The sequence below is a fragment of the Mobula birostris genome, chromosome 1, assembly GCF_030028105.1.
Source record: "Mobula birostris isolate sMobBir1 chromosome 1, sMobBir1.hap1, whole genome shotgun sequence".
NCBI lineage: Eukaryota > Metazoa > Chordata > Chondrichthyes > Myliobatiformes > Myliobatidae > Mobula > Mobula birostris.
Genome location: NC_092370.1, coordinates 74,738,494 through 74,762,807, shown reverse-complemented (window position 1 = coordinate 74,762,807; position 24,314 = coordinate 74,738,494). Strand labels below are relative to the sequence as shown.

At 42.5% G+C, this 24,314-nt stretch overlaps 1 protein-coding gene across 2 annotated transcripts in view; it reads right to left on the bottom strand.

Moving 5' to 3' along the window:
• The window catches only part of LOC140197239 (chondroitin sulfate glucuronyltransferase-like), a 50,455-nt gene extending 26,845 nt beyond the window's left edge, over positions 1–23,610 (bottom strand). Inside the window, exons 1-3 of one of the 2 annotated variants that reach the window (XM_072257172.1) lie at positions 21,560–23,610; positions 20,844–21,041; positions 15,221–15,785 (exon numbers count right to left, since the gene is read on the bottom strand). In XM_072257172.1, coding sequence (XP_072113273.1) covers positions 15,221–15,785; positions 20,844–20,989 — 711 coding nt within the window. In that variant the 5' untranslated portion in view covers positions 20,990–21,041; positions 21,560–23,610. Of the gene's footprint in view, positions 1–15,220; positions 15,786–20,843 lie in introns of both variants that reach the window. The other variant, XM_072257168.1, reaches the window with a different exon arrangement.
• Positions 23,611–24,314: the final 704 nt, after the last annotated feature.

Here is a 24,314-nt window from a genome sequence, read left to right as displayed (position 1 = left end):
GTCAAATCAAAGGTGTTGACGAATCAGCATAGAGGAGGGAGACTGAAATGCTGGCTGAGTGGTGCCACAATAACACTTAACTCTTAATATCTGCAAGACCAAGGAACTGATTATAGACTTCAGGAGAAGGAAAACAGAGGTCTATGAGCCAGTCCTCATTGTAGGATCAGAGGTAGAGAGTGTTAGCAACTTTAAATTCCTTGGCATTATTATTGCGAAGGACCTTCCCTGGGCATAGCACATAAGTGTAATTACAAAGAAAGCATGGCAGTGCCTCTACTCCCTTAGGAGTTTGCGGAGATTTGGAAAGACATATAAAACTTCGACAAATTTCTATAGCTGTGTAGTGGAGTATATCGACTGGCTGCATTACAGCCTGGTATGGAAACACCAATGCCCTTAAACGGAAATTCCTACTAATAGTAGTGGATATGGCCCTGTCCATCACGTGTAAAACTCTCCCCACCACTGAGCAGATCAACATGGAGCGCTGTAGCAGGAAAGCAGCATCCATTATCAAGGACCCCCACCACCCACGTCATGCCCTCTTTTCCCTGCTGCCATCAGGAAGGTGATACAGGAGCTTCAGGACTCACATCACCAGATTCAGGAACATTCATTGCCCCTCAACCATCAGGCTCTTGAACCAGAGAGAATAATTTCACTCAACTTCACTTGCCCCATCAATGAACTGTTCCCACAACCTACGGACTCATTTTCAAGGACTTTTCACCTCATGTTCTCAATATTTATTGGTTATTTATTTATTTATAATTTCTCTTTGTCTTTGTATTTGCACAGTTTGTTGTGCAAATAGTTTGTTTGCACACTGGTTGTCCACCCTGTTGGTGCAGTCTTTCATTGATTCCATTATGGTTATCGGATTTATTGAGTATGCCTGCAAGAAATGAATCTTAGGGTTGTATAGAGTGGCATGCAAAAGTTTGGGCACCCCGGTCAAAATTTCTGTTACTGTGAATAGCTAAGCGAGTAAAAGATGAACTGATTTCCAAAAGGCATGAAGTTAAAGATGACAAATTTCTTTAGTATTTTAAGCAAGAAAACTTTTTTATTTCCATCTTTTACAGTTTAAAAATAACAAAAAAGGAAAGCAACACTCACAACACGCTGGAGGAACTCAGCAGGTTGGGCAGTATCCGTGGAAACAATCAGTCAACTTTTCGGGCTGGAACCCTTCATCAGGACCAACCCGAAATGTTGACTGATCATTTCCACGGGTGCTGCCTGACCTGCTGAGTTCCTCCAGCATGTTGTGAGTGTTACTTTGACCCCAGCATCTGCAGAGTATTTTGTGTTAACAAAAAAGGAGAAGGGTCCGAAGCAAAAGTTTGGGCACCCTGCATGGCAGTACTTAGTAACACCCCCTTTGGCAAGTATCACAGCTTGTAAACACTTTTTATAGCCAGCTAAGAGTCTTTCAATTCTTGTTTGGGGGATTTTCACCCATTCTTCCTTGCAAAAGGGTTCTAGTTCTGTGAAATTCTTGGGCTGTCTTGCATGCATTGCTCTTTTAATGTCTATCCACAGATTCTCGATGATGTTTAGGTCAGGGGACTGTGAGGGCCATGGCAAAACCTTCAGCTTGCGCCTCTTGAGGTAGTCCATTGTGGATTTTGAGGTGTGTTTAGGTTCATTATCCTGTTGTAGAAGCCATCCTTTTTTCATCTTATGTTTTTTTTTACAGACGGTGTGATGTTTGCTTCCAGAATTTGCTGATATTTAATTGAGTTCATTCTTCCCTCTACCAGCAAATGTTCCCCGTGCCACTGGCAGCAACACAAGCCCAAAGCATGATCGATCCACCCCCATGCTTAACAGTTGGAGAGGGGTTCTTCTCATGAAATTCTGCACCCTTTTTTCTCCAAACATACCTTTGCTCATTGTGGCCAAAAAGTTCTATTCAAAAGGTTCAAAGGAACATCTAAAATATTAAAGAAATGTGTCATCTTTAACTTCATGCCTTTTGGAAATCAGTTCATCTTTTACTCGCTTAGCTATTCACAGTAACAGAAATTTTGACCGGGGTGCCCAAACTTTCGTATGCCACTGTACATGTACTTTAATAACAAATTTACTTTGAACTTTGGACTGTTGAACCCTGTCCCAACTTATAATGTGCTCAGTCAAGCATCTGCCACAAAACCTGAGGAATTTGCAATATTTTAATCAACAGAATTACTACCATTAGGGAGTGTATAGCTATAATTATTAGTAACCTTGATAGCCAACCTCGTAACAACGTGGCAACCACCTCAAAATTTAAGAGCGTTTCTGATCCAGATTTCTACAAGATTATAATAAAGAGCAAACTGTTTACTTGCTGTCTTGTCCCTGTCCCTACCACACATTTTTAGGGACTCTTTTAATAGTGTTTTTAATTATTTTTTAAAATTATTTACACATCCCTTGAAAATGGACTTTTTCCAGATGCCTTCAAAACTGCGACCGTCAAAATCCTATTTAAAAGCCAAACTTTGATAGTGGAATACTAGCTAACTGCAGGCCTACATCAAATCTGCCCTTCGTGGGCAAGATTCTTGAGGGTGTACAGGAGCGAGATATGCCAACTAGTGGAGTGGTATCGCAGCAACAACCTGGCACTCAACGTCAGTAAGACGAAAGAGCTGATTCCGGACTTCAAAAAGGGTAAGACGAAGGAATACACATCAATCCTCATAGAGGGATCAGAAGTGGAGAGAGTGAGCAGTTTCAAGTTCCTGGCAGCAGCTATACTTCATTAGGAGTTTGGAGATGTGGTACGTCAACAAATATTCTCAAAAACTTTTATATGTACCATGGAAAGCATTCTGAAAGGCTGCATCACTTCTGGTAATGGGGGGGGGGGGGGTCTACTGCACAGGACCGAAAGAAGCTGCAGAGGGTTGTAAATTTAGTCTGCTCCTTCTTGGGTACTAGCCTACAAAGTACCCAGGCCATCTTCAAGGAGTGGTGTCTCAGAAAGGCAGCAACCATTACTAATTACCTCCAGCACCCAGGGCATGCCCTTTTCTCACTGTTACCATCAGGTACAGAAGTCTGAAGGCACACACTCAGCAATTCAGGAACAGTTTCATCCCCTCTCCCATCCGTTTCCTAAATGGACATTGAACCCGTGAACACTACCTCACTTTTTTAATATACATTATTTCTGGTTTTTTGCATGATTTTAATCTATTCAATGTACATAATACTGTAAATTGACTTATTTATTTTTTATTATTGCTTCTTCTTCTATATTATGTATTGCATTGAACTGCTGCTGCTAAGTTAACAAATTTCACAACACGTGCTGGTGATAATAAACCTGATTCTGATTCTAACAAAATCATTTTAAACCAACTCAACAACTTTCTGAATGGGAACAATATTCTAGAAAAACTTCAGTCAGGTTTTAGAGCAAACCACAGCATGTAGAAGGCCCTTATCAAAATTGTCAGTGACCTTAGGCTTAGCGCTGATGCCAACAGTAACTTAGTTCTCCTAGATCTAAGTCCTGCCTTTGACACAATTGACGGCAACAGTCTCTTAAATCACCTTGAGAACTAGGTTGGCGTCACTAGTAGTGCCCTTACTTGGTTTTGCTCATACATCTTAAATAATTTTATTTTTTGTCTGTCTTGGAGACCAATTTTCTAAGAGATACGATGTATCTTGGTCCCCATAGGTGGCGTCGTTAGAGAGCATAAACTTTATTTCTAGTTATGCAGATGACACACAATTGTTACTTTGGTTGAGACTGATGTTAATAACACCCTACCTTCTCTTAATTCTGGTATGGCTGCAATAAACAAATGGATAAGCAATAATTTACTAAAACTAAATGAAGATAAAAACAGAAATACTTTTGGTTGGCCCAAAGCCAAAAGAGATAAACTTCTTCATAAACTTGGGAACTTGGCTCCTCTTGGAAAATCGTAAGTAAAAAGCTTGGGTGTTAACCTTGATTCAGATTTTAATTTTAAATTCCACTTAAAGAAAGTGACCAAACAGCATTTCTACACTAAGAAATATTGCAAAGGTCTGTCATGTAATGATTCTGAAAAACTAATCCACATCTTTATATCGAATAGACTAGATTACTCTAATTCACTTTTATAATCCTGCTCGAGCTCTCAGGTCTTCTTTTGCTGATCTCTTAAATTTAAACAATCTCCCTCAAAAGATAGTTGGCAGTACAACTTTTTTGAACTATGCTCCAAAACTATAAAGGATGCAGCACACACCAAATGCTGCAGGAACTCAGCAGGCCAGGCAGCATCTATGGAAAAAAGTACAGTCGACATTTTGGTGGGTCTGTCGAAGGGTCTAGGCCCGAAACGATGACTGTACTTTTCTTCCACAGATGCTACCTGGCATGCTGAGTTCCTCCAGCACTTGAATGTGTTGCAACACACATCAAAGTTGCTGGTGAACGCAGCAGACCAGGCAGCATCTCTAGGAAGAGGTACAGTCAACATTTCAGGCCGAGACCCTTCGTCAGGACTAACTGAAGGGAGAGTTAATAAGAGATTTGAAAGTGGGAGGGGGGAGGGGGAGATCCAAAATGATAGCAGAAGACAGGAAGGGGAGGGATGGAGCCAAGAGCTGGTCAGTTGATTGGCAAAAGGGATATGAGAGGATCATGGGACAGGAGGCCCAGGGAGAAAGAAAAGGGGGAGGGGGGAAAAACCCAGAGGATGGGCAAGGGGTATAGTGAGAGGGACAGAGGGAGAAAAGGGAGAGTGAGAGAGAATGTGTGTATATAAATAAATAACGGATGGGGTACAAGGGGGAGGTGGGGCATTAGCGGAAGTTTGAGAAGTCAATATTCATGCCATCAGGTTGGAGGCTACCCAGATGGAATATAAGGTGTTGTTCCTCCAACCTGAGCGTGGCTTCATCTTTACAGTAGAGGAGGCCGTGGATAGACATATCAGAATGGGAATGGGACGTGGAATTAAAATGTGCAGCCACTGGGAGATCCTGCTTTCTCTGGTACCCCATCCATTATTTATTTATATACAGACATTCTTTCTCTCTCTCTCTCCTTTTTCTCCCTCTGTCCCTCTCACTATACCCCTTGCCCATCCTCTGGGTTCCCCCCCCCCTCCTTTTCTTTCTCCCTGGGCCTCCTGTCCCATAATCCTCTCATATCCTTTTTGCCAATCAACTGTCCAGCTCTTGGCTCCATCCCTCCCCCTCCTGTCTTCTCCTATCATTTTGGATCTCACCCTCCCCCTCCCACTTTCAAATCTCTTACTAGCTCTTCTTTCAGTTAGTCCTGACGAAGGGTCTCGGCCTGAAACGTCGACTGTACCTCTTCCTAGAGATGCTGCCTGGCCTGCTGCGTTCACCAGCAACTTTGATGTGTGTTGCTTGAAGTTCCAGCATCTGCAGAATTCCTCGTTCTTGAATGTGTTGCTTGGACTTCCAGTATCTGCAGATTCTCTCGTTTGTAAAGGATGCAGACTCAATTAAGCGTCAGCTCAAAACTTATTTAACCTTGATTTTAACCAACATATGTTTTTTTTAAATGTTTGCATTTTATCTCATTGTACAGCACTTTGAACTACCTCATTTGTATGAAAAATGCTCTAATAATAATTTATTATTATTAAATTTAATATTGTGGTAAACACAGATACCATTGGGCAAGGAGGCTATTGCTGTTCTATATTGTTCTATGCTCTGTGCCGAAAAAATGAACTCTGTCAAATTTGGAAAGATTTTGACACTTCATAGTATTCTGGAATTAATTTCATTTTTCTAACACATTTTGGCATGTTTTATAAATAAAAACTATATAATCATAGAAGATTACTCAGTTCTGTTCTGGTAAAAATTACCATCTGCTGCTAATTATGTTCAAGCATAGGAACTATGGAAATGTCCATATTAATGCCTTCTATTAAAACCATTTCAACAATATTCAGTGGTTACATTTTTCCTTTCCCAGATTTATTACTACTTTCAATTTTCTGTTTTCTGGAGCAACCGGCACTCAGTGGAATTAATTTCAAACACACAGTGACTCTTATGCCAAGCTTTGCTTAGGCAAGGAGTTGTGGCCCATATTGTACAGCAGCAGGCCATTCGACAATCGGTCTTTGACACCATGAAGCATAAACTTGTAGAGACCAGATAGCTGCACTCCCAGGGAATTAAGGATCTTTAAATAGTGGTCAAGAAAGGTCCCAACTGATACTTTGTCCTCCTTTTAAAGTCAGAGTTGTACAGTACGGATACAAGGCCCTTTGGCCTAACCAGTCTATGCTGACCACGGTGCCCTCCAGCTCGTCCCAATTTGCTGCATTCAGCCCATATCCCTTTAAGCCCTGGCCCTCCATGTACCTATCCAAGTGCTACTTGAATGTTATTGTACTTGGCTCAACCACTTCCTCTGGAGCTCATTCCATATACTCACCAGTCTCTGAGTGGAAAAAGTTGCCCTGTAGGACCCTTACAAATCTTTTTCCTCTCACCCTAAATCTATACCATGCTTAGGACTCCTCTACCCTGGGAAAAGACTTACCGTCCACCTTACCTATGCCCCTCATAATCTTGAACATTTCTATAAAGCTGCACCTCATCCTCCTACATTCCAAGGAATAAGAGTCTAGTCTGGCCAACTCTCCCTCTAACTAATATGAGGAGCCTTGCCAACATCTTCATATTTTTTTCTGCACTCTTTCCCAAAGCCGGACAACCAAGAATGTACATGGTACTCCAAGTGCTGCCTCACCAACAACTTATACAAATACAACATAATGTCCCAAATCCTATACTTGATGCCCTGACTGAAGGACAGTCAGTCACCCCCCTGTCTACCTATGACACTGTGATCTCCTACTGAACTTCTAGGGAATGAAGTTAGTTTGAACATCCTTTAGTATGAGTTACCGAAAAAGCTGTTCAGAACAGCAATCCAATAAAATCACGTAATGAAATGATTAATTAGCTCCAACATAGATATGAGCACCACTTGATAGCTCACCAGATCAATCAACTCAGGAAACCTAGGTTCAATCTTGATCTGCAATAATAAATTCCAATTGGGCATTCCCTCTCCAGAGGCTCAGCACCTAACCCAGGCTGAAGTTGGCAGTGCACTGCTGAGGGAGTGCTTCACTGTAAGTATGCTAGCATTTTGGTTAATCAAAGGGCATGCAGAGGATCTTTTGGCTCAAATCAGTGAACATGTCTTTATCCCTCCGATACCATGACAAACAGATTACCCAGTCATCATCACATAGCTGCGGGGTATTCTTGTGTGTAAATTGGCCACCTACATTCTGCCATTAATTGCATTTCAATCATTATTCTTTTGACTGTGATGTGTTGTAAGAATCGACAAGATCCCAATGCAAATGCCAATGTTTTCTAAAAGCTGGCTCAGATCCCTAAATTCAGCCAGGATTTCTGAAATTATGACACAATATGTGGATAGTGGGCAAGGAAGACACTGGGATGTTTAGTATTACCTTCCTGTTGTTAGGTTCACTCACACCACGTGGGTTTGTGTACATATAGTAGCCAACTGGTTATGGAGCCATTGGATTTTATGGCTACATAAACATGACTTGTGGTCTGCAATCCAAACAATGAGAGCTTCCATCCACCCTCATCTCACCCCCTTATTGCAATATCCTTGTATTCCTTTACGAACAGTAAACAATCCCTTGGTATCTCACACCTGTTATATCATTATACAAATTCTAAATTGGTTGTACAAATTCTGAATCTTTGCAAAACTCTGGTTAGAATGTGTAGCATTAATTCAGTTTCTGCCTCTGAACATTGGGGAAAATAACAGCAAGTGGATGCAGTGGAAATCTACAAAAAGGACAAGTTACACCTAAACCTGAAGGGGATCAATAACCTTGCGAGCAGATTTGCTAGAGCTGTTGGGGAGAGCTTAAACTAATTTGGCAGGGGTATGGGAACCGCAGTGATAGGGCTGAGGCTGGGGCAGTTGGTATACAAGTTGATCCACCATTTCATCATGGCTGATCCATTGTTCCTCTCAGCCCCAAATCTCCTGCCTTCTCCCCATATTCCTTCATGCCCTGACCAATCAAGAATCTATCAACCTCTGCCTTAAATATACATAAAGATTTAGCTGTGATAACAGATTCCACAGATTCACCCCTCTCTAGCTAAATAAATTCTTCTTCTGTTCTAAAAGGATGCCCCTTTATTCTGAAGCTGTGTCTTGTGGTCCTAGACTCTCCCACCATCCTCTCCACATCCACTCTATTGAGGATTTTTAACATTCAATAGGTTTCAATTAGGTCACCCCTCATTCTTCTGAATTCTAGTAAATATAGGCCCAGAGCCATCAAACGCTCTTCATATGGCAAGACGTTTAATCCTCCTCTAAGTGAGGTCTCACCAGTTCTTTTCAAGCCTCTGCATTACATTTTCGGTTTTAGATTCTAGTCTTCTTGAAATGAACACCAACATCACATTTGGCCCTCCTCACCACCAACTCAACCCTGCACGACTCCCAAGCCCCCTTGCACCTCAGACACTTGAATTTTCTCCCCATTTAGAAAATAGTCTACCCTTTTATTTCACATATCAAAGTGCATGATCATACACTTCCCAACACTGTACTCCATCTGCCACCTGCTTGCCCATTCTCCCTAATCTGACTAAGTCCTTCTGTAGACCCACTACTTCCTCAAAACTATCTGTGTCATCCGCAAACCTTGCAACAAATTCATTAATTCCATCATCAAAATCATTGACATATAACATAAAAAGAATCGATCTCAACACAGACCCTTGTGAAACAACACTAGTCATTGGCAGTCAACCAGAAAAGGCTTCCTTTATCAAGAGCAGGGAGGTCATGCTGCAACTATACAGGGTACTGGCGAGGCTGCACCTGGAGTACTGTGTGCAGTTCTGGTCTCCATACTTGAGGAAGGATATACTGGCTTTGGAGGCAGTGCAGAGCAAGTTCACCAGGTTGATTCCAGAGATGAAGGGGTTAACCTATGAGGAGAGATTGAGTCACCTGGTACTATACTCTCTGGAATTCAGAAGAATGAGAGGGGATCTTATAGAAACATACAAAATTTTGAAAGGGATAGATAAGATAGAAGTAGGAAAGTTGTTTCCATTGGTAGGTGAGACTAGAACTTGGGGATATTGCCTCAAGATTCAGGGGAGAAGATTTAGGACCGAGATGAGGAGAAACTGTTTTTCCCCAGAGAGTGGTGAATCTGTGGAATTCTCTGCCCAGGGAAGCAGTTAAGGCTTCTACACTAAATATATTTAAGATACAGTTAGATGGCTTTTCACATAGTTGGGGAATTAAGGGTTATGTGGAAAAGGCAGGTAGATGGAGCTGAGTTTACGGACAGATCAGCCATGATCTTATTGAATGGTGAGACAGACTTGATGGGCCGGATGGCCTACTCCTGCTCCTATTTCTTATGTTCTTATATTTATTCCTAATCTTTGCCTCATGCCTACAGCCTATTTTATCATGTGCCTCCAAGTACCCCAAAACCACAACAATCGACTCAAACATCTTTCCAACCACTGAATCAGTCTATCTGGCCAATAATTTCCTTTCTTCTGCTTCTCCCCCTTCTTGAAGAGTGGACTGACATTTGCAATTTTTCAGTCTTCCAGATCCATTCCAGACTCCAGTGATTCTTATTTTTTGGCACGTGCCTGCATGTGTGTGAGTCTGTGCATGTACATCTGCGTGTGCATGCGTGCATCCATGATGATGGATATTTCATGGCTTTTTCCAAGGCTCAGAGCAAGAGAGAGAGACTGCATGCGCCACTCCTCACACAAGACATTTTCGCAGTATTTTCCCTTTGTTTTACGAGGTCGAGTTGCGGTCTCGACACTCAATCCAGCATGGATGGAAAGCGTACTCGGGGGCGGACACGACTAGTTTCGAATCCAGGAACCTCTGCTCCTGGGTCCGGCACCAATGTCATTGCGCCACCAACCACCCTGACTGTAGTGATTCTTGAAAGATCATTACTAATGCCTCCACAATTTCTTTAGCCGCCTCTTTCAGAACTTTGGGCTGTACCCCATCTGGTTCAGGTGACTTATCTACTTTTAAAACTATCAGTGTTCCAAGACCCTTCTCCCTAGTAATAGGAATTTCACACACTTCTGACCACTGACACTCTGGAACATCCACCATACTACTTACGTCTTCCACAGTGAATACTGATGCCAAATACTTATTCAGTTCACCCATCATTTCCTTGTCCCCCATTACTATCTCTCCAGCATCGTTTTCCAGTGGTCCGAAATCCACTCTCACCTTTCTTCCCAAACCTCTAACTTCCCACTAATTTATGCTCTATTATATCCCCTCCCTTTGGCTTTTATCTTAGCTTTGACTTCTCTTGTTAGCCACAGTTCTGTCATGTAGAATTGTTGTGGATAGAGTTTAAAAAATTGCAAAGATAACAATACTCTGATGCCGGTTATATACAGTCCCTGAACAGTCAGAATACAGGATATAAACTATAACAGGAGTTGCAAAAGGCATGTGATAAGGCCAACGTTTCAAAAGTTATGAAGGATTTCAATATGCAGGTAAATTGAGAAGATCAGATTGGTGCTGGATCCCAAGGGAGGGAATTTGTAGGATGCCTACAAGATGAGTTTCAGAGCAGCTTGTGATTGAGCCCACTAGGGGAAAGGTAATTCTGGATTGTGTAATGAACCAGTTATCATTAGGGAGCTTAAGGTAAAGGAAAATATGATAGATTTCACCCTATAGTTTGAGAGGGAGAAGACAAAGTCAGATGTACAGAGGAGTAAAGGGAATTACAGAGGTATGAGAGTGGAGCTGGCCAGAGTGGAGGCTACCTCAGTAAATATATTTAAGATAAGGTTGGATAGATTATTAGAGATGATGGTGGAATAGCAATGGCTGGAGTTTCTGGGGACAAATCACAAGGTACAGAATAGATATAATCCAAAGATGAAGTATTCCAAAGGGAGGTTAAGATAACCATGGCTAACAAGGGAAGTCAAAGATAGCATAAAAGCATAAGAGAAGGTATATAGCAAAAATTATTAGAAATTTATACAATTGGAAGCTTTTAAAAACCAACAGAAGGCAACTAGAAAAGCCATGATGAAAGAAGATATATGAAGGTAAGCTAGCTAATAATATAAAAGATATAAAAGAAGACAAGGCAGTGGATGTTATCTACATGGACAAGGTCCCACATGGGATGCTGTCAAGAAGGTTCAGTCACTTGGCATTCAGGATGAGGTAGTAAATTGAATTAGACATTGGCTTTGTGGGAGAAGCCAAAGAGTGTTGGTATAGGGTTGCCTCTCTGACTGGAGACCTGTGACTAGTGATGTGCAGTGGGATTGGTACTGGGTCCTTTGTTGTTTGTCACCTATATGGTTAACTGGATCAGCAAATTTGTGGATAACATCAAAATTGGAGGTGCAGTGGACAGTGAGGAAGGCTATCATGACTTGCACAAGGATCTGCATTAGCTGGAAAAACGACAGATGGAATTAAAGCAGATAAGAGTGGGGCTTTGCACTTTGGTAGGATCAATCAGGGTAAGTCTTACCCAGTGAATGGTAGAACATAAGAAAAAGAGCAGGAGTAGGCCGTCTGGCCCATCAAGCCTGCTCCGCCATTCAATAAGATCATGGCTGATCCAGCCATGGACTCATCTCCACCTACCTGGCTTTTAATTCCTCTCTGTGCAAAAATCTATCCAACCTTGTCTAAAATACATTTACTGAGGTAGCTTCTACTGCTTCATTAGGCAGAGAATTCCAGAGATTCACCAATCTTTGGGAAAAGCAGTTTCTCCTTATGTCCATCCTAAATTTACTCCCCCAAATCTTGAGACTATGTTCCCTAATTCTAGTCTCACCTACCAGTGGAAACAACTTTCCTGCCTCTATTTTATCTATCCCTTTCATAACTTTATATGTTTCTATAAGATCTCTCATTCTTTTGAATCCAGCGAGTACAGTCCCAGGCGACTCAATCTCTCCTCACAGTCTGACCCTCTCATCTCTGGAATTAACCTGGTGAATCTCCTTTGCACCGCCTCCAAAGCCAGTATATCCTTCCTCAAGTAAGGAGACCAGAAATGCACACAGTACTCCAGGTGTGGCCTCACCAGTACCCTATACAGATGCAACATAACCTTCCTGCTCTTAAATTCAATTCCCCCAGTAACAAAGGCCAACATTCCTTTTGTCTTCTTGATAACCTGCTGCACCTGCAAACCAACCTTTTGTGATTCATGCACAAACACTCCCAAGTTCCCCTGCATAGCAGCATGCTGCAATTTTTTACCATCTAAATAATAATCTAATCTTCCATTTTTCCTTCCAAAGTGGAAGACCTCGCAATTACCAACATTATACTCCATCTGCCAGACCTTGCCCATTCACTTAACCTATCTTTATCTCTCTGCAGACTCTTCATACCTTCTGCACAATTTGCTTTACCACTCAATTTAGTGTCATCAGCAAATTTAGATACACTACCCTTGGTCCCCTCTTCCAGATCACCGCTCACCATTGATTGCCAACCAGAGTAACACCCTGGTGGGTACAGAAGGGTACTGAGGAGTGTGGTAGAACAAAGGGATCTGGGAATACAGGTACACAATTCATTGAAAGTGGCATCACATGTAGATAGGGTCGTTTTGGCACATTGGCCTTCATAAATCAATGTATCAAGTACAGATAATGGGATGTAATGTTGAAGTTGTTTGAGACATTGGTGTGGCCTAATTTGCAGTATGGTGAGCAGTTTTGGTCACCAATCTCCAGGAAAGATGTAAACAAAGTTGAAAGAGTGCAGAGAAAGGACGTTAGTGGGTCTGGAGGACCTGAGTTATAATGAAAAGGTTCAATTGGTTAGGACTCTATTCTTTAGAATGTAGAAGCTTGAGAGGAGACGTGATAGAAGTATACAAAATTATGAAGGGTACAGGCGAGGAAAATGCAAGCAGGCTTTTGCCACTAAAACTAGGTGGGACTACAACCAGACGTCATGGCTTAAGGGTAAAAGATGAAAAAATTATGGGAAACATGAGTGGAAACTTCTTTCACTCAGAGGGTTGTGAGAATGTGAAATGAGCTGCCAGCACAAGTGATGCATGTGAGCTCGATTTCAACATTTAAGAGCAGTTTCGATAGGTACATGGATAGTGGGATATGGAGACTATAATCACAGTGCAGGTTGATAGGTGTAGGCAGTCTAAATGGCGTCGGTATGGACTAGATGGGCCAAAGGGATGGTTTCTGAACTGTACTTCTCTATGACTCTACGATACCAAAGGTTTTTACAGACATACAGTATAAAGAGAAAAAGAGAGATGAGAATGAATATTGAACCGCTGGAAAATGTCACTGGAGAGGTAGTAATGGGGGACATAGGGAGTTAGTAATGGGGAGCATAGGGATATTGGGAGTTGTCTATTCCAGCATGTGAAGACAGACTCCGGCGGATTGAGCGGACGAGACCAATGGAAGGTCCAACAGTCAAGAAGGCGGTTTCTTCAAGCGTCGTGGAACGTGTAGAGCAGGACAAGACACAGAAGACGTCCTGGTCATCCACTGCACCTAGTCCCATCTCCAGCCGTCTCGACTCTGTCTTGCCACTGGATCCAGATGGGAATTGGGAAGAGAGAGTGAGGCTGACGCTGCGCATCTCTCCCTCACTTAAATCCAAATCACGCGTTAGTCTCGGCACCATCATAATGGTGTCGAGGTCCTCATCGACGTCAACGATGGACGAACAACAACAATGGGGGACAAAGTAATAGTGGGTCACCTTAATAAGTATTTTGTGTCAGTCTTCACTGCGGAAGACTCAAGCCAAATATCAGAAAGTTGAGTGTCAGAGGGCAGAAGTGAGTCTAGATAAGAACCCATGGTATTACAGGAGAGATACTAGCATGGACAGAAGATTGGCTGGTGAGCAGAAAGCAAAGAGTGGGAATAAAGGGGCCCTTTTCTGGATGGCTGCTGATGACTAGTGGTGTTCTGCAGGGATCTGTTTTGGGACTGCTTCTTTTCATGTTATATGTCAATGATTTAGATGACAGAACTAATGGCCTTGTGGCTAGGTTGTAGATCATAGATTAAATAAAGATAGGTGGAGGGGCAGTTAGTGTTGAGGAAGCAGGAAATCTGCAGGACGGGCAAAGAAGTACCAGATGGAATATGGCGTAGGGAAGTATACGGTCATGCACATTAGTAGAAGAAATAAAGGTGAAGACTATTTTCTAATTGGGGAGAAAATTTAAAAAAATCAGAAGTGTAAAGGGACTTGAGAGCCCTTAGATGTATATTACAGGTGGAGTTGGTGGTAAGGAAGGCAAAAAAGCAATGTTAGTATCCATTTTGTGAGGACTAGAATATAAGGGCAAGGATGTTTTGCTTGGGCTTTATAAAGCATTGGTCAGACCACACTTGGGAGTATCGTAAGCAGTCTTGGGCCCCTGTGCTGATGTGCTGGCATTGGAGAGGGTCCAGAGGCGGTTCATGAGAATGATTCCAGGGATGAAAGGGTTAATGTATGAGGAGCATTTGATGGCTCTGGGCCTGTACTCACCAAAGTTTAGATGAATGAAGGGGGAACCTCACTGAAACTTGTTGAATTTTGAAATGCCTACATAGAGTGGATTTGGAGAGGATGTTTCATATGGGAGGGGGGGAGAGTCTAGAACCAGAGGGCACAGCCTCAAAATAGAGGGATGTCCATTTAGAACAGAGATGAGGAGGAGTTTCTTTAGCCAGTAGGAGGTGAATCTGTGGAATTCATTGCCATGGATGACTGTGGAGGTTGGGTCATTGAGTATATTCAAAGCAGAAGCAGGTAAGCTCTTGATTAGCTAGAGAATCTTCTTCCCACTCTTCATCAGGCAGAAGATACAAAAGTCTGAAAGCACATACCAGGCTCAAGGATAGCTTCTACTCTGCTGTTATAACACTTTTGAATGGTCTCCTAGCACAAGATGGACTCTCAACTTCACAATTTGCCTCATTATGCCCTTGCATTGTGCTGTACTTGTAACTGTAACACTTTATTCTTCATTCTGTTATTGTTTTCCCTTGTATTACCTCAATGCAATGTTGTAATGAAATGATCCATCTGGATGGTGTGCAAAGCAATTTTTTCCACTGTACTTCAGTATATGTAACAACAATAAACCAATTTACCAGTTTAACTGACCTTATGTTTGTCAATGCAGCTGATACCAATGAAGTCTATGATGCAGCGACCAAGCCACTCATCTGGTCGTGCACTCAGGATATCATTGCGACAGCTGTCCAGGTACTGCTGAAGCTTGATAAGGACACTCCGTGATAACACATAACCATAGCCACCATGGCAATAGCGTGAGTCAGGGTCACCGCCAATGAATTCTTCTGTCCGTCCCAAATACAGGTCATTGTTGATACTCAGGTGAGAAATGAGAGACTTGATGCGTTCTGCCTCAGTGTATGTGTTATCCTGAGTCAAGTAGAACCAGTCGTACTCATTGCCATAATGTTCATAGATGTACTGGATGGTTCGGTACATTAGCCACACAGGTTGGTCATCTCCATGGGATACTATCTGCATACCATGTGGAACCTTGGTATTGCGAAACCCAGTGAAATATACCAGCTTGTTGAAGTGATGGGCCACTGTCCGATTAACAGACACAGCCAATGTGTTCAGAGTACCTTTGGATGTCAGTACACCAACAAACAGTCGATCACGGATTCCCAACTCTGTGTGGATGTAACGTGTTCTAGTAGAAGAAACATGTAATTAACTTCAAGCTATAATGGCTGTTTGTACCAGCTTTCCCTCCCCTCCTCCTCATCTGAAAGTACCAACACTCTTTAGAGGTATGTCTTTGCTTTCTCAGGTGAATGGAAAAGATCCAAGAACATTACTAAACAGTGGGCTGATCTTGTCAATATTTAACCCTCAATATAAACAGGTTATATTTAACCCTCAACATATACACCGTAGGCTTATTCAGAAAATCAGAAGGCATGGGATCCAGTTTAGTTTGGCCAGGTGGATTTAGAATTGGCTTGCCTGCAGAAGGCAGAGGGTCGTGGTGGAGGGAGTACATTCGGATTGGAGGGTTGTCCCACAAGGATCTGTTCTGGGACCTCTACTTTTCGTGATTTTTATTAACGACCTGGATGTGGGGGTAGAAGGGTGGGTTGGCAAGTTTGCAGATGGCACAAAGATTGGTGGTATTGTAGGTAGTGTCAAGGATTGTCGAAGATTGCAGAGAGACATTGATAGGATGCAGAAGTGGGCTGAGAAGTGGCAGATGGAGTTCAACCCAGAGAAGTGTGAGGTGGTATACTTTGGAAGGACAAACTCCAAGGCAGAGTACAAAGTAAATGGCAAGATACTTTGTAGTGTGGAGGAGCAGAGAGATATGGGGGTACATGTCCACAGATCCCTGAAAGTTGCCTCACAAGTAGATAGGGTAGTTAAGAAAGCTTATGGGGTGTTAGCTTTCATAAGTCAAGGGATAGAGTTTAAGAGTTGCAAGGTAATGTTGCAGCTCTATAAAACTCTGGTTAGGCCACACTTGGAGTACTGTGTCCAGTTCTGGTCTCCTCACTATAGGAAGGATGTGGAAGTATTGGAAAGGGTACAGAGGAGATTTACCAGGATGCTGCCTGGTTTAGAGAGCATGGATTATGATCAGAGATTAAGGGAGCTAAGGCTTTACTCTTTGGAGAGGAGGAGGATGAGAGGAGACATGATAGGTGCATACAAGATATTAAGAGGAATAGAGTGGATAGCCAGTGCCTCTTCCCCAGGGCAAAACTGCTCAATACAAAAGGACATGGCTTTAAGGTAAGGGGTGGGAAGTTCAAGGGGGATATTAGAGGAAGGTTTTTTACTCAGAGAGTGGTTGGTGCGTGGAACGCACTGCCTGAGTCAGTGGTGGAGGCAGATACACTAGCGAAATTTAAGAGACTACTAGACAGGTATATGGAGGAATTTAAGGTGGGGGGGTTATATGGAAGACAGTGATTGAGGGTCGGCACAACATTGTGGGCAGAAGGGCCTGTACTGTGCTGTACTATTCTATTTTCTATGTTATCTGGTCATTTATTTACTATTACTGAGGGTTTACATTGTGTAAACTGAAGGCATTACATTTCAGAAGTATCTTAAAAAGAAACTGAATCTAATAACACTTTGGCTGTTCAAAAAAAGAGCACTTCCCTGGCTTTTTAACAAAAGCAGAAGGGTAAAAATTCTGAATCTTTATAAAACATTGGTTGAGTTTCAATTGTATAGAAACATAGAAACATAGAAAATAGGTGCAGGAGTAAGCCATTTGACCCTTCGAGCCTGAACCACCATTCAGTATGATCATGGCTGATCATCCAACTCAGAACCCTGTACCTGCCTTCTCGCCACACCTCCTGATCCCTTTAGCCACAAGGACCATATCTAACTCCCTCTTAAATAAAGCCAATGAACTGGCCTCAACTGTTTCCTGTGGCAGAGAATTCCACAGATTCACCACTCTGTGTGTGAAGAAGTTTTTCCTCATCTCGGTCCTAAAAGGCTTCCCCTTTATCCTTAAACTGTGACCCCTCGTTCTGGACTTCCCCAACATCGGGAACAATCTTCCTGCATCTAGCCTGTCCAATCCCTTTAGAATTTTATACGTTTCAATAAGATCACCCCTCAATCTTCTAAATTCTAGCGAGTATAAGCCTAGTCGATCCAGTCTTTCTTCATATGAAAGTCCTGCCATCCCAGGAATCAATCTGGCGAACCTTCTTTGTACTCCCTCTAGGCAAGAATGGCGTTCCTCAGATTAGGGGACCAAAATTGCACACAATACTCCAGGTGTGATCTCACCAAGGCCTTGTACAACTGCAGTAGTACCTCCCTGCTCCTGTACTCGAATCCTCTTGCTATGAATGCCAGTATACCATTCGCCTTTTTCACTGCCTGCTGTACCTCTATGCCCACTTTCAATGACTGGTGTACAATGACACCCAGGTCTCGTTGCAGCTCCCCTTTTCCTAATCGGCCACCATTCAGATAATAATCTGTTTTCCTGTTTTTGCCACCAAAGTGGATAACTTCACATTTATCCACATTAAATTGCATCTGCCATGAATTTGCCCACTCACCTAATCTATCCAAGTCACCCTGCATCCTCTTAGCATCCTCCTCACAGCTAACACTGCCGCCCAACTTCGTGTCATCCGCAAACTTGGAGATGCTGCATTTAATTCCCTCGTCTAAGTCATTAATATATATTGTAAACAACTGGGGTCCCAGTACTGAGCCTTGCGGTACCCCACTAGTCACTGCCTGCCATTCTGAAAAGGTCCCGTTTATTCCCACTCTTTGCTTCCTGTCTGCCAACGAATTCTCTATCCACATCAATACCATACCCCCAATACCGTGTGCTTTAAGTTTGTACACTAATCTCCTGTGTGGGACCTTGTCAAAAGCCTTTTGAAAATCCAAATATACCACATCCACTGGTTCTCCCCTATCCACTCTACTAGTTACATCCTCAAAAAATTCTATGAGATTCGTCAGACATGATTTTCCTTTCACAAATCCATGCTCACTTCGTCTGATGATTTCACCGCTTTCCAAATGTGCTGTTACCACATCTTTGATAACTGACTCTAGCATTTTCTCCACCACCGATGTTAGGCTAACCGGTCTATAATTCCCCAGTTTCTCACTCCCTCCTTTTTTAAAAAGCTGGGTTACATTAGCCACCCTCCAATCCTCAGGAACTAATCCAGAAACTAAAGAGTTTTGAAAAATTATCACTAATGCATCCACTATTTCTTGGGCTACTTCCTTAAGCACTCTGGGATGCAGACCATCCGGCCCTGGGGATTTATCTGCCTTTAATCCCTTCAATTTACCTAACACCACTTCTCTACCCTCAGTTCCTCCATCTCACTAGACCCTCGGTCCCCTACTATTTCTGTAAGATTATTTATGTTCCCCTTAGTGAAGACAGAACCAAAGTAGTTATTCAATTGGTCTGCCATGTCCTTGTTCCCCTTGTTCCCTGAAAACCAATTTTCCCCAGGATCAATAAAGTATGACTATGACTATGATCAATTCACCTGTTTCTGACTGTAAGGGACCTATATTTGTCTTAACCAATCTTTTTCTTCTCACATAATCTATAAAAGCTTTTACAGTCAGTTTTTATGTTCCCTGCCAGCTTTCTCTCATAATCTTTTTTCCCTTTCCTAATTAAGCCCTTTGTCCTCCTCTGCTGGACTCTGAATTTTTTCTAGCTAATTTGTACGTTTCTTCTTTGGAATTGATACTATTCTAAATTCAGTATACTAGATTCAGTTCTAGGCTCTGAGAAAAATAGCAAGTGGATGCACTGGAGATTTAGACAAGGTTGGTCCCAGGGGCGAGTTCTCCATACAGCAGAGAAGGCTTCGGTGCAATTTGAGGGAAATTACAAAAGTGGTGGATAGTGCAAAGAAGAATCTGTTTCCAGCAACAATGATATACAGATTTAACAAATTAAAGTACCACACAAAGGAATGAGAAGAATCTTATTTTACAATGAGTGGCTATGATTTGTAAGGCAATGGTTAAAAAAAATCAAAATATCAACGGGAGCAGATCCAATAAGAATATTCAAAATGGAATTGGATAAGAACAAAGTAAAAAAAAATCTATGGACAGCTGGAGAAAGAGCAGGAGTTTAAGATATAAAATGACAGAATGGAACCTGTAGCTGTAGTTAATCTGAGAGAAGATGGACAAAGCAACAGCAGATGGAGTGTAATGTCCATTAGTATGAGGTGATGCATTATACAGACGTATAGACAGAGTGTATGGAGGAGAGGCTTGTTTCAGTGATGAGCTGAGCTGTATCCACAACTCCGCTGTTTCTTGTGTCACAGGCAGAGGAGTTGCCATACCAAGCTGGAGTGCATCCAAATAAGACACTTTTTATGGTACATCAATAAAATTATTAAGGGTTGACAGGAACATGTCAAATTCCTTTAGCCTCCTGAGGTGTAGAGGCATTGGTGAGATTTCTTAGCTGTGGTATCTACATGGCTGGACCAGGGTGGGCTATTGGCAATGTTTACACCTAGGAACTCAAAGCTCTCAACATCAGCACCATTGATGAAGGCAAGAGCATGTAGACTGCCCCCTTCCTGCTCTTTCGTTTTGCTGACATTGAGGGAAAGGTCATTGTCATAACACCATGTCACTAAGCCCCCTATCTCTTTCCTGTACTTTGACTCATCATTACCTGAGACATGGTCCACTATTGTGGTGGTATCAGCAAAATTGTAAATGGAGTTATAACAGTGTCTAGTAACAGCATAATAAGTGTACAGAGAGTAGAATAGGGGGCTGAGGATGCAAATTTGTGCAGCACCAGTACTTAAAATAACCATGGCAGAGGTGTTGCTGACTATGAACCTTTGACGTTGCACCTTATTGTTTACCTGCAATGCATTTTACCTGTAACTGTAACACTTTATTCTGAATTCTGTTATTGTTTTACCTTGTACAGTTCTAATAAAATAATCTGTATGAATGGAATGCAAGGCAATCTTTTCACTGTACTTCAGTACATGACAATAATGAACCAACTTGTGAAATTTTAGATACTAACAAGGAAAATAGACCTTTGGACCTTTGAAAATGGACATAATAATATAAGCTAATCTCTGAACAAGACAGAAGAAAAATACTAAGGAAACCTCACTTTTTGTGGAGGAAGGAAATCACCAAAATATGCATACTTAAAAACAAAATTATCATAGGTATCTTTTTTCTTGTGTAAAGTTCTTACCTCAGCACTTTCTTGTGTGGCTTGTTGGGATCCTTGTAATAAGGGACTATCCTTGGCTCATATTCCTTGTTGCCAGTGAACTCCCCTGTTTCAGCTCCAGGATGTCCATTGTTATGGAGTAGCCCTATGCTGTCTCCTGTATCCATGCATGATTCATCCCCATTTCCCTGAGTCCAGGAGGCTCGCAGCAAACTCAGGCTGCAGCCCAACGAGAGCCCCAGGATCAGGGGAAGAGCAGGCCGGAAAAGGGGTAAAAGGGATGTCAAACGCATTGTACAGAGTAAAGCAAGATGTTAGAAGCAGACTGAGAGAGAAGCACAGTAAGAAAGGGTCTGATAGCAGCAACCTTGCTACTTGTATGTATAGTATTAAATATCTATTTTTTTAACCTCATACGTAAAACACCAACTGGCACACAGTGATTGGCTTAATCTACATCACAGCACTCTAAGTCTGACTTCCAACAACCACATCCCAGTAAAAACATAAACTAAATATTAATTTTAATTTTTGCACAAAACCATCTTCGGATATCACAGCAATACTCAGACAGAAGGTCAGCTTCAAAAGGAAATTTAAATGATGCTAACTCAGTTAAACAACAGGTCAAATTTTAAAACGGTCTGATATAGATCAATATATATGCTAACACTGATCTCAATGCCACTGGCATATCAAATAAATAACTTTGTATTTAATGGCAGCAAAAGACTAACCTTGGAAATTTCTTCAAAACAATAGTGATTACTGCAAAAGATAAATTCAACAGAACAAAAACAATATGATTCTGCACTCAGTTAAAATTCTACAGCTATCGTTTTCTTTGCACTTTCCCCTATGTGCATTGTGCACTGGATATTTTGATATCAGATAAGCCAACATTTGCCCCCTGCAAGCTTCCCCATTACTCTTGAATTGACAGTGTGGATAGCTATCTTTACAGAGATGAACGTGTTCAACAAATAGTAAAAGTCGGCTGGATTGATGAGAGAATGGTTCTGCTCAGGTACTTGTTCTCTTTGCAACTCCAACGGATATATTGAACAGTAGGTAACTGTTAAAGGGCAGGCAAATCAGACAGGCAGGTTCTGTTTATTCTCAATCCTTCCCTGTGCTCAATCAATATAAAAGAGGAATGGCAAACTCTTCTTAGGTCAAATAGTTGCATAAAATCCCTTGCTTCCAGGTGTAGTAGTACACACTAAGAAACAAAGCCGTAAACCTATCAGCGCAAGTTAAGATGCACCATTGAGAATCTTATGACAAAAGATCTGCCAGACTATGAAGACTTTATCAGAGGGATGTGATTCCATAGCATGTTTCACACGATTAGTCTCCAATATACAAGGCTCAAAGTAAATTTTGTGGCAGTAATCTCATTGTCATAGAAAAGTCGCAGATCAAACTGGAAGGTTTGTTCCACCTCAGAGCTCCATGTTTATCGAAACAGCAACTTGAGAGTGTAGCAGGTCTGGCGGTCTCTTCCTGTTGGCTGTCTCTTAGATCAGACCCAACAGATGAGCTGTTCTGGATAGGCCTGGGCTGTCAAACTGGAGAAGAGCTTGACCTCTGGGTTGTCAGGCCGCGATGACGGGTCTCCACCGGCTGTCGGGCCGCAGGGGCCAAATTTACTGTACTGTCAGGTCACGGGGACCAGGTCTCCTGCGCTGTGGACTGGAATCAAGCGTGGTCCTCCTGTGTTTCACACCCCAGCCCCTTGCTTACTAGCTGATCGCTTGAGGATCCACACCACTCCCTGCAGCCGGCCTGCAATCGCTATTCACAGGACCCAGCCCGTCAACCCGAGCTGCGCGCATGCGCGTCCGTTCCTCGGGGCGGTTCGGAAGCGCGCGGTGTGCACGAACGGCACCGGTCACGCCTCGCGCGCGGCGAGTGGGGGCGGGCAGAGGTGAGGTTCAACGGCCTAGTTGGAGGATCCGCTTTCTCAGGGCAGCACCTCCTCTTCAGACGAGACTTGTCGTACTTTTCGAAACTCAATACTGAATTCAACCATTTTAGGTAACCAGTTTTTCTTTCCACCATCTGGTATAATTTATGCTCTGTTGTCCTCACGATAGTATATTTCCCAATCAAAAACACTACTTCCATCCAGCGAGTCCAAAGACAGGCAGCTCGATTTGTCACAAGAGAGAGAGAAGCGAGTGTTACTCAACTTTTAAATTCATTAAAGTGGAACTCTCTCCAACATAGACGTGAAGCACACCGCCTGACCTGTTTTTACAAAATGTTAAATGGTCAGCTCGACATATACTACCAATCCCATATCAAACCCAAACCTATTAGGAGCAGACGAGGGCACTCAACTCAATTTGAAGTACTAACTACCAAGTCAGATGTGTACAGCAATTCATCCCCCCCCCCGCACAATTAAAGCATGGAATAATCTTAATCCTAACACAGTTACACAACCAAACCCAATTAAATTTAAGGCATTTTTCTTCTTCAAAAATCTCCTTCTTAAGCCCACCCTCCGCCACCTCCAGTTTAAATTCCATGCGGAATATTTTGGAGGATCAAGAACCAATCGTTCCGATGGAACCTGTAAAGATTATAGATCGCCCCCTCTAAATATGCTGCCTGTCCTGCTCTTCTCTTTTATTTCACCCTGTCAGCATCTGCAGCGTTCTCGTATTGTGATATTTCTCCTCTGTTCTCATCTCACTCGAATAAACTCTTCTCGGGCTTCCAGCCGGGTACAAGTATCTATTTTGACCAATGTTTCAATGACGAACTCTGCCATCTTCATCAGGGATGATGCCTTGGTATGTCCAGTCCGGTTATACCACCGCGTCCGTCCCTCCTGATTGGTTAGTCCTCATCCAATCAGGATTTCGCTGCCCCGACTTGTTTACAATGACTGCCAGCTCTTACTCCGAGCAAGTCCTTGGTCTTTGTTAAAGTTATTTTCCTCTAGTTTTACTTCAATGGCTTCCTTCACCAGGTAGCCCCAAAAGCCATTGGCGCAGCACAGTAGTTTTGTGTCGTTGAAGTCAATCCTATGGCCATTGCGAATGCAATGTTCTGCTACTGTCGATTTCTCCGGGTAACCCATACGGATACATCCCCTATGCTCCTTGATGCAGTTTTCCATCTGTGTCTGGCCAATATAAGCTGCTTCGCATTCACAGGGAATGCTGTAAACGCCAGCCATCCTGAATCCCAGGTCATCTTTGACCCGCATAAATTGTAATTTGAGCTTCCTTGTGAGTTTGTGGATAGCATTAATCCAGTATTTCTTCAGAAACCTGGCGATTCCCCCAGAAACCGTGGAAATTTTAGGAAGCTAGCGGTAGCGACAGATTCCTCTTCGTTGATAGGTTTTCCAGTCTCTCCATCAGCTCTTTTAAGGGCCCGATTGATTTACTTCACCTTGTAGTTATTCTGCTGGAACAACATGTGTAATCGTCTTATTTCCTCGTGGAGACTCTCTGGGTCCGAAACGCTATGGCT